General features: G+C 38.1%; 1 protein-coding gene across 3 annotated transcripts in view; it reads left to right on the forward strand.

Moving 5' to 3' along the window:
* The window catches only part of OSBPL2 (oxysterol binding protein like 2), a 28,766-nt gene that overhangs the window by 13,785 nt on the left and 3,737 nt on the right, over window positions 1–11,244 (forward strand). For all 3 annotated transcript variants that reach the window (XM_085519664.1, XM_015881491.3, XM_015881490.3), the window contains 11 exons: window positions 513–660; window positions 918–993; window positions 1,967–2,101; window positions 2,734–2,831; window positions 3,524–3,706; window positions 5,462–5,569; window positions 6,469–6,558; window positions 7,207–7,330; window positions 9,170–9,298; window positions 10,000–10,123; window positions 10,707–10,797. In XM_085519664.1, coding sequence (XP_085375790.1) covers window positions 513–660; window positions 918–993; window positions 1,967–2,101; window positions 2,734–2,831; window positions 3,524–3,706; window positions 5,462–5,569; window positions 6,469–6,558; window positions 7,207–7,330; window positions 9,170–9,298; window positions 10,000–10,123; window positions 10,707–10,797 — 1,306 coding nt within the window. The remainder of the gene's footprint in view (window positions 1–512; window positions 661–917; window positions 994–1,966; window positions 2,102–2,733; window positions 2,832–3,523; window positions 3,707–5,461; window positions 5,570–6,468; window positions 6,559–7,206; window positions 7,331–9,169; window positions 9,299–9,999; window positions 10,124–10,706; window positions 10,798–11,244) is intronic.

An 11,244-nucleotide genomic window follows, 5' to 3' on the forward strand; every position in this document is an offset into this window, starting at 1 on the left:
TGCACACACGGATGGCAAAAAAGTTAGATACCCTATATTGTTGTTGCTGCTGTAATATGGATGTTTGCCACTAGGTTGTGAAATGGGCATTTTTTCCTCCTTAACTGCTCTGTATCTGATGGTGTGAATAGGCTAAATTAATTTTTTTAAGGTCTTTAAGAAGAACTATGTAGCTAAACAAAATTATTGCAATCACAGCACAGCTCTAATGAAGAGGCAATGGAGCTAATATGATTAGGAGCTGTTGAAGAGCTTGCAAGATTCTAAATTGATTATATATTCAGCAGCATGAAAAAACAGATGAGAATGCCTGATTCTAATGCAACACTTAGCTCTAAATACTCTTGGGAATTTGGTCACTTGATAGAAGTTCTTCACTCTGATGCTTTTTAGAATAAAATAGCCTTGTGTAAGTGTGCTTGTGCTGTGAGAGCTGTAAAATGTGAGTGGCACTCTGTGGCATAATAAGGTTCCTAAGGAAGTTGTTGCTTTGTGTGTTTTTTTCCATACAGGCTTTGATTCCGACAATTCTTCAGGAGAGTTTTCAGAAGCAAATCATAAAGTTAAAGAAATGCTTGATCTAGATCCTCACCAAAGCAGTAGGACCAGAAAGCACAATGGAGAGACAGAAATTCAAGAAAATGGAATTAAGAGACACAGGTAATTGCACAGTACTACGTAGGAAATGAGAAATGACTGTGCTGGCTCATGATCGTTTGGAGCATTACTGTTCTCACCAAGGAAGAGGCTATTTCTCTGAAACTGAGCACACATTTCACTTGTCTGCTTCCAACATGAAGTGGAAATTAATGCTTCATTTCCTTTATTAAATACTTTGGTACCTTTAAATTAAATTGTGTTTTTGTTTAAGGAGCATATCGTGACAGATTTGTTGTTGTTTTTCTTTCCTATTACAGGACATCATTACCTGCCCCAATGTTTTCTAGAAGTGATTTTAGTGTGTGGAGCATATTAAAAAAATGCATTGGACTGGTAAGTTAGCCTAGATTAAATATGCTGATATTACTTTGACTCATTAATTGTATTGCTTAAAACAGAATATTGCATACAGAATATTCCTGCTGCGTTTTACATTCTTCCTACAAGGAACATAATCTTACACTGCACCTCTGTTGCCTCGCTCACTTTAGCTGTTGGAGCATGTGAGTTTCTAACACTGTCCTATAAGAGCTGTGCTAAAGTCATTAACAATATGGTTAATTATGCTTTGATTAACACAACGTTCTCTCCTTTGTTGCTGTTTTTTTGTTGTTGGTTTTAGACATTCATATCTACTGTAGATCTGCCAGCACAGTACTTAGTGAATGCAGCAGGCAGGTCAGTGAGTTACTTTGCCAACTTAGTTTATGCCATCTAAAAGAGAGAAATGTACCATCAAAACTCCTTTGGTTAGGATGAATGTCATATCTACTAGAATGATTTGCCTGACCAAATTGGGTTAGCTAGGAGTGACTTTTCCTTACTGCCTGTGACAGTGTGAAGAAACTGTTAACTATGTGATGGCATTCTCTGCTCCACTAAACTGCAAGCACATAAAAGATGGAAGTACTCAGTCATTAGTGCAGCTGTTTTAATAAACAGCCAGATTTGATGGCACATAGTGAAAGATGTGGGGAGCTGGAAATCTGTATAAGCTTTGTGTCTGTCTTGTATCCACATGGGAAATGAGAAATATACTGATGCAAATAACAGATTGTTTTAATAAAGCCACTAATATATGTTAGAGCAATTCAAATGGTATTCTTTGTATAAAATTACTTTGCAGTAATTTTAACCTCTGTTCTTTCATGTAGAACACACAGTAGAAGGTAACTACAGACTTGTAGCATTCTTCAAAAGACATTCTACAACTCAACTAACTCACAGCTTACTTCCAGAACTCTTAGTTTTCTCAGTTGATAATGATGTTCTGCCTAAGAAATTAACTTGTCCTTTTGTTACCCAGGAGTTGTCTAAGATTACAATGCCCATTGTCTTCAACGAGCCATTGAGTTTCCTTCAACGGATAACTGAATATATGGAACACATATACCTCATTAATAAGGCTTGTAGTCATTCAGACCCCTTGGAAAGAATGCAGGCAAGTCCCAGCTACCAGCTTCTTGTTAGTTCAGAATTGGTTTTTCTCTCTCAAGGGTCTTTCATATTAGTGTAACCTTCCTTTTGAATGTGTTTCTTTCTCTGGTGCTATTGTAAGAATACATATGATTGTCTGTCTAGAGCAATTTCTTGTTAAATAGTGGTTGACATGAGTTACATGTGATGCTTTTCTACTTGATACTTCAGCGGGGAAGTGCAACTACTGACCCTTCCCAAGGCACTCAGCCTGTTCAGGACTGTTTTAGCTGTGACTCTTTGATATTTATGTGTTGTGAAGATGAGAACGTGGCTTTAAATCACCTTAAAATAAAGTTGTTTCGTGCTCTGGTTGACACAAAGGCTCCTGAACTTTCCAAAATAGGTCATAAGCATTAATTTGATCTATTGAGTAGCTCCATGCTTTCTAGAGGTAAGAGAGAAGTATGGAACAGAATATAACCTAGCAAAATTTACTACAGAAATGACTCCTTTTGGAATGGTATGTTTATTAACTGCTTTTATTGCCCTACTTCTGTATTATAATCATGGGTTGCCAGTATTTTGGCCTTAAGCAATATATAGATCTTTCTTTTTGTAAGAGTAATATAACAGTGTGTTCTTATTTCCTTACAGGCTGTAGCTGCGTTTGCAGTTTCTGCTGTAGCTTCTCAGTGGGAGAGAACTGGCAAACCATTTAACCCACTGTTAGGAGAAACCTATGAATTAACAAGGTAATAATTAAATTGGGATCTGAGGCTGTTTTGTGTGAGCAGACTGTCACGCTAGCTTAGTTGTTCATTCACCAAAGCAAATAGAAAGCTACTAAAATATGTTTAGTATTTTTTCTGAGTTTAGCTAAAATTATTTTCTCCAAACTAACACAAATGTTTGAGAGATTTTTATAGAAGCAGTCTTATTTCTGTACTCATGCAGGGTATTCTTAGAATTGCTCAGGGAAAAAATGGTGTAAGTTCTCCTGAAGACACTCAGAGAATGTTAACTAATTTGTAAGAGTGCTGTGCCTATAGCATCAGATAGATAAGTTAGTTTGAGAGGTTTCCAGCTTGCTGAAGTGGGAGATACATAAGTTACATTTTCCAGCCAATCTTTCCACTGCTGCCTGGGGAATTGAAGTGTTTTCAAGAGTTATTCCAGTCAAACTTCTTCAGATGCTCTTGTAAGTAGAAAGTCACTTGGGTATTTGAATTGAGATTGTTTCTGGGTATAAATGGATGTTTTAAAAGTATTCAGGTTATTGCTTTCATTTTATTAATTTCAAATGCGTCATGAGCCTACAAAAGGGAAAGTATCACCTTCAGAGTAATTAAAAATCCTTCCAAAAAAACTGAAGTATCAAGTTCTGTTTTTTTCCTGTAATGTTAAAAGTTGATTAAATGTTTAATGTTCTTTCTTGTGTTGACAGGGAGGATTTAGGATTTAGGTTTATATCTGAGCAAGTCAGCCACCACCCACCTATTAGTGCATTTTATTCTGAAGGCCTCAATAACGACTTTATTTTTCACGGATCAATCTACCCCAAATTAAAATTCTGGGGAAAGAGTATAGAAGCGGAGCCACGGGGAACAATTACTTTGGAGCTTCTAAAGTGAGTATGAGAAGCAAACACTTTTTATGCTTGTATGTTTGAATGAAAAGAGCTGCTGCTTCAGAATAACCTCCTTATGCGATGGCAGAACGTGAGAAGCTTGTCAGGATTTCTCTCACCTCCATCAGTGCCTTTCCATATTACTCCTAATCAGTCTCAAATTATGTGGCTGTCCACAAGTCGGTTTGCACCAGGCATTCTGCAGGTGAACACTTAAAGGTTCTTTTCCAAAAGCTTTCCTCAGGCCTCACTTTGAGGTTGCTTTAAAATATCTTTTGAAGATGGGCATTCATGTAGGAAAAAAGTAGACACTTGATCTTAATAACAAGGCAACTTTAATGCCATATCAAGCATCGACTCTTCCTGTAGTTTCTTTTGCAAGTACAGTTTGTTTGTCATGCTGCTGATATCTGATCTTCCAAAGCTTGGTCTTGGATGTACATGGTGATGTAAATAGAGGAAATCTCTGGATATAGAAATGACTATGAACACAAGTGTAGAATGCAGACTTGGCAGAAATGTGTGTTAGTGGAGAGAGAGCATTCATGTCAAATTAGGATTCTTGCTCTGCCTAATCAAATCACAGCACAGATTTAAATTGCAGTGTAAATGACTAAAGCATCTGGTTTAAATATTTGCATCAAGTTAGCAGCAGAAGCTGAGCTCAGATTTTGAGCTCCTTAATGTTGTGATTCATACCAGTCTGTTGATTTGAGAAGTCTGAGAGTTATTCTGGGCCAGATTTAAGTTTAGGGAACAACATCATCAATCAGCATTAAGTGCTGCGTTTATGTTGACTCTGACTGTGTTTTCTGTCTTAGAAAGCATGATTCGTTCCCACTTTTCCAGCACAAATAAATGTCTCAATTCATCTTCACAGGGCATGAGTGTCTTCTGTTATATTTTACGCTCCACAGATTTTGCTGTCAATAAGTTCATGAATAAAAACATATACGAAGGCTGGGGGTGGTGGTGGTTTTTTTTCCACTTGAAGAGTAGTCATTATTCTGAAGGACACTTGAATATAGTTTGCTTTGGAAAATGGTCAGACTTTGTTAATCTGTTTTTTCTCTGTGCTGGAAACTGACAGTTGGAAATATGAAGTATGTTTGTTTGTTCTATACTTAATGGAAGTAGAAGCACAAGGCATTTGTTACAGAGGATGCTGCTTATTTCTGCATATTTTTTTTTTTTTTTGGTACTAAAATGGAGTTTGCATGCTTTTCTAATGTGGATTTATTGCTAATCTGATGGGGACTAAATTTGCTGGAAAACTCAGAACGCTTTGAGTTATAAGAAAACCTAACCAAACTGTTTAGGTTATCATACAGGTTTACAAGAAAGTGCTTTAGAAAGAAGTCTGCAGTGCTGCTGTGGGAGCTGAGTAGAAGGCAACGTTAGGCTTTGTCAGACCAGTTCTCATCTGAGTGTTGTTTTCTATCACAGACAACTTTAACAGCTCATGTTATTGAGCTGGACTTAGGAATCAAAAGCACAGCAACAGTAAAACTTGCTAATTCAACTCTTTAATAAGGAAGAAAAGGAAAGGGCCTATTGTGTTATTAACTTGCACTCATGTTTACATGCAGCATGGTTGGCTTACAAAGAAAAGTCTGTTTCTTTTCTGTTTTGAAGTTAGCTGCTGGCTGTGCATGGGAGCGGTAAATATTTTGCCCTGCTGCAAATAGAGTTACAACAGGCTTACATTCCATTGCAAGCTCAAGAAACAGATTTATTTTTCTACTTTCTTTACAGACATAACGAAGCTTACACATGGACAAATCCAACCTGTTGTGTACATAATGTAATTATCGGTAAACTGTGGCTAGAGCAATATGGAACAGTAGAAATTGTGAATCACAGGTAATGATAATCATGGGGGCTGGTGCGTGGTCCTTTTCACTTGTGTTACAAAGCAGATCCTTTCCTGGGATATACACCTTTAGTACTTGTAGGCCCAGAGTGGTTTTATCTCATCTTCTGACAAATGCGAGCTATTCATTGGGCTGAGCTTAGTATCATAATAATGTAAATGAAGAGGCTATGAAGCTTTTACATTTGTGAGTTACCTGTTCAAATTCAGCTTTATTGACAGAGAACAGAAATTAAACATAACTCCAGGACATTAAATGGAATAATTGCTGGAGGCTTGCTGTAGACTTCCATCAGCTTGATTTTCATTTGGCTCTCTTTTAATTTCGATAATAGAAAATGTATTAAATTAAAAGTGCAGCACAGATAAATGACTGTAGAATAGTCATGTAACATGAACATAGAGCATATCAATTGCTCTGCAAACTGCCTATAAAAAAGCTTTTTACTTCATATAAAGTAAAGAATAATCTCCTGTAAAATAGGAGATTTTTTTTTTGAATGTTTTTTATTATGGAGGAATGCAGCACCTGTAATGCAGCACCTGACTTTTGGGGAATAGATTGAAGCTTTATTCCAGCAGGCTGCTGTGCTGGCACTTCCATCTCGTCAAAACTACATTTGTCTCTTAAATTCACACCTGCAACCCAGGATGGTCTCTGTATGCTTACAATAGAAACATGGCCAAATACCTCACTGTGATAACTCACTCAGATAATAAACCATAGCTAAAGAAAAATTATGATATCAGTAATTACCTCTCATTACTTACATGAAAAAAAAAAAGCTAAAATAAGGTGAAGGTAATCTGGGGAGGTGGGAGGAAGGGATAATATTAATGTGTTTAGGGGCTCAATTCCTGATGTGTGTACTTGAAATTTTCTCTACAGTACTGGAGATAAATGTGTCCTTAATTTTAAACCGTGTGGACTGTTTGGAAAAGAGCTTCACAGAGTAGAGGGATACATCCAGGATAAAAAGTAAGTGCTGTGTCTGTTGGTCTCTCTGTTTCTGAGCACTGTGGTATTGCTTTAGTGCTGATGTGACCATGACTGATATGAGCACAAAGTTGCTAGTGATGCAGTTTATAACCATTTGCATTCTCTGTGTCAGTATTAAATTCCTTAGTTGGGATGAGGGTTTTAAGCAGTATTAGGGAAAAACTCTCCAGTCCAGTCACTTGATATAAAAAGGTATCCAGGGAAATCAGAGAGTAGTTGAATCTGATCTCACAGTTGCACAGTTGCAATTCAAGTCTTCAGCTTAAAATCATGAGAACGCAGTTATTGAAAGTATTTAATCAAGCTCAAGGCAGTTATGTGACTCTTGGGGTCTGTACTGGAAGCTGCTGGCTTTGCTGTGCCCACACTCATTTCAACAATAGCAAAAGGTGTGTGACTAAGTCATGAGAATGTGTTCTGTAAGACTGAGTACCAAACAGACTAGTTGAAGGTGAATCATTTTCTTTGCATGAATCTAGTATCTCAGTTCTAAGGAATCTGCAAAGAAACAAAAGGCAACAGGGTAGAAAGCTGTGTATTTTATTTAATGCAGACCAGGATCTGTATGACTTGGCTTAGAAGGCCTTATGGGAAGCAAAAGCTGACTCTCCTTTACTCTCTCTGCAGCAGAAAGAAGCTGTGTGTCATCTATGGCAAGTGGACAGAATGCTTGTGGTGCACTGATCCCACTACGTATGAGACTTACAAAAAGAATGAGAAGAGAGGTGGTGAACAAAAGAAACTGAAGTCGGTAAGATTAAGAGTCCTCTAGGGAATATAAATGCTGAAATACATAAAGTGAGAGGAGATAGTCTTCTTTTCAGAAATGGTCAGGTCGTGGTGCATGGAGGGTTATAATGGTTCATCTTTTGGTAGGGATCTGAGGTGTGCAGCTTCATGAGAATGTGTTGTACTTCAAAATTATATTGGCTTTAATGAGAGCTGCTGGTATTTGAGAACTTAGAGAAATAGTGTTTGCTAGAGACTTGTCAGAGGTGTCGTTATGTATCAGCTCCCAAGCTGCTTCTTCAGCAAAGAAAGTGGCTGTGCTGCTGCTTCTGGATGTGAAAGTATCTTGAGTGTAGGCATTTGAAAAGAAAATTCTCTAAGGACCATGTTTAAGTCATTTATGCCTTTTTGGGTGATGCAGCCTTTTTGAATTTCTGATGCAAACAGCCTTTAAAGCAGAGGGGTCTGGAAACTTGGGGATTTTTTTTTTTGTCACATGTAGTCTGGATCAGATAAGTTACTGCCAAAGCCTCAGGCTTATATGGAAAATGCAGGATGTTGTATGATGCAGAGGACTGTTGTGTTTTCCAGTATCAACAGAAGTCTTGTGGGCTCTGGTTGCTTGTACAAAATGAAAATAATGAGCTAAAGTTGAGCTTCTGCTTAGGAGACTTAGTCTTTCTTTTAAATACTTACATGATAGGAATCCAGAGCAACAACAGGCCTTGGTTTTTGCCTCTGGATTCTGTCATGGTGCAGGCTTGTATTTTGACTTTTTTTTTTTTTTTTAAATAATAAGATTTTGTTCATCTTAAGAAAGTCAACACCTTCCTTCCTTCCTTCCTGTGGAATTTATATTTAGAGGGGGAGCTGTTTTGAAGAGAACAAACGGGGCACATCAGAGGAGGCAGAAGGAAAATAGGAGAGAACTGACATTCGAACAATAGAATGATATTTTCTCTTCCATTCTGGTAGTTGTGCTTTCAGGTGATTTCTCATGTTGAAATCCTCTGAACTTTTACAGCGCAGCTGTGTCCTGAGACAGATTCTCCTGTGGTTTAGGCTGATGATATGAACCAAGCATGCAGAAAGCAGGTTTTCCAGGTAGTCAAGGGAAGCTGTCAAGAGATCAGTGGTCTGTTCAAGTAGATTAAACAGTATCTGGCACTAAAGTTGTTGTTTGGCCTAATCCTCTGTAGAGATAGTGCTTGACATGTATGTGCTCTGCTTGCCTTTCAGCTGTATGAGGAAGATGTTGTTTTCTGCTGTGTTTGGGCTGTGTGCAGCCTCTTTCTTTCCTCTGACTGCTTGCAGAACCAGATTGTATTTTCTTCCTAAAGTAGATAAAGCCAGAACAAAAGTGATTGAGGACTGTGAGCAGTGGAAGAAAAAATAGTGAGGTGATGAAATAAAAATCTTTATCCTGTTTTCTACCCTCGAGTAGAATTCAGGAATTACAGTCCAGTTCTATGAGATTGCCACTGCTAACATACATGCAGTGGCACTGACAATGGGAATGCTGGCCAAAGCCTTGGGAAGTATTAGTTTCTTTTAAGAGTAGCTGTTGAATTCTTATTGCAACTTAGACAGCACATGCATTAATGTATATAAACAGATATAGAGCTTGACTCTTGATGTGAAAAGGTGGCATGTTTTAGTTGAAATAAAACTGATGAACTTGTACACTAATTAATTCCTCATTAATTAAATAAACTAGGTGCTTTTGCAAGTGACAAAGGAGTCAGTACCCAAAAGGAAAGCATGTGCTGTTTATCTTTCTTATGCCATTACAGAAACTAGTTTGAACTGCAGACTTGTCTCATCTGAACCTGAGGAAGTAATGGTGTTATCTCTGTTTCAGAGTGAAGATGTTATAAAATCAGAAAACGATGAGGCTGACGATATGCCAGAAGTTCAAGACACCGTGCAGTTTATACCAGGCAGTAAATTGCTTTGGAGAATAAATTGTAGGCCACCCAACTCATCTCAGGTAACTGTTTCAATCAATGTGTTTGTTCCTGTCGCTAGTGACTCATCCCAGAGAACATGAGTAATGTTCAAGGGAAGCCCTATTGAAAGTGTCTGTCCCTAGTGAGCTTCTTGACAGATTCTTGCTGCAGCAGCAAAATCAAACTGCAGCAAACTGTCTGCTTCATTCCTGTGCTGAAAGGAGCAGTCCTGTGTCAGAGTTGGTAGCTGTTTCATTGTGTGGTCTCAGATCATTGCACTAGGAGTGGCTGAAATACGGATGTGTGTTCCCCACTGCAAACCCTGCAGTTAGAAGGCAGGCTTCCAAAAATGCAGTAACTGGGCACCTGGATATTAACCTAAGTTAATGTTCTCTGAAATTAATGATGAAAACATGCATGCTTTCCTGGGATAAATGACTTGTCTTCTTAGTTTTAGGTGTATTTACTTTTTTCTTTATAAAGAAAAATCATGATGGTAAGTATCAGATATAGAGGAAATAAGTTTTTATCTTCTGAAGCAAAGACTGGTGTGATTTCCAAGCTGTTCCTTGCTCCCCTTTAAAAGAGGGGAAAAAAAAGGTCTGTTTGGACTGAGCCTGCCAATGGAAGAGGGTTTGACTCAGTAATTTCTCTTCGAAGCTTTGTTATATCCATTTAGTATAGGGAACCTATTGCCACTTTGCCAAAGTAACGTATGTATTATCTATGATTTGCCTTTAAGATGTACAATTTCACCAGTTTTGCTGTGAGTCTCAATGAGCTGGAGAAGGGCATGGAGGCAATATTAGCTCCCACTGACTGTCGGCTACGTCCAGATATCAGAAACATGGAAAATGGAAACATGGGTATGTGTCTGTGGAAAATGTTTTCACATTAGTAAAATACGAGAGGAATAACTGAATGGGGTTGTTTGCTATCAGAATGCTATCTTCAGTTTCTCATTCTCAAAGCAATGTTAACATCTTTTCATCATGATCATGCTGTCGTACATTATAGTGCCTGTTTTCTCCTTGAATAGCCTGGGAGAGCAAGTTTGTCCCAGGTGGATCCCAAGGCTGCTATCCTCTGTTAGAGGACATCTGCATGTTTGTTAACTTGGGGATGCTGGCAGACATGTTCTCTTGCTCTGGTGTTTATCAGATAGTGGGGGAAAAAATCACACTGTTATTCTCAATCTAAATTTTTTCCCACTGTCTGGGTGGATAAAACTCTGTAATTTTACCATGTACTCTATTTGTAGTCATTGCCTTTCTGATACGACAATTTTAGTCCCGTCACCTGTAGCTATCATTGTTGAGTTAGATTGTGTCCAGCAAATGCTTTCTCTCATTTGATTGAACTGTTTTATTGCTTTGATTTCTTTTCCCTGTTATCTGCATTTTTATTTCCATTTTGCTAAATAACTGTTCTTGTTGAAATGTTTGCTAGATGTGGCTAGTAAAGAAAAAGAGAGACTAGAAGAGAAACAAAGAGCTGCTCGCAAGGAGCGTGCAAAGGATGAAGTGGAGTGGCAGACACGGTGAGCAGCAGGAAGCTGGGCATTTATGTAATGCTTTGAATGGTGCTGTTTACTGCCTGAAATGCATTTACTGAAGACAACATGTGTTTGATTTCCTGCATACAGCACAATTTGTAGTATTTTGTAGTAATTTGCTGGGTCAGCTCTTAAATAATGCAGCTGGAAAACCAAATTGCTGATAATTTTGTGCTAGAGAAATTTTATAGTAAATGCTGAAACCTGTCATAAATAACCGGTAATGCTGTTGTTCTGATTTTGTTTTAAGCCCTCAGAACCCATATCTTTTTTCATAGACTGAATAGAACGTTAAATCCCATCTCCCCCCATAACCAATTCCTGTCTAGCTTTTGGCAGTTGAGTAGCATGCGGTGGCCCCTTAAGGCCCTTTTACTTTCCATCTTCTAGAGCTTCTTGGATGGTTACTTCAGAAACTGCTTTAAAAAATTC

The sequence above is a fragment of the Coturnix japonica genome, chromosome 19 (genome assembly GCF_054131305.1).
Source record: "Coturnix japonica strain WE chromosome 19, WE-NBRP24, whole genome shotgun sequence".
NCBI classification, from domain to species: Eukaryota; Metazoa; Chordata; class Aves; order Galliformes; family Phasianidae; genus Coturnix; species Coturnix japonica.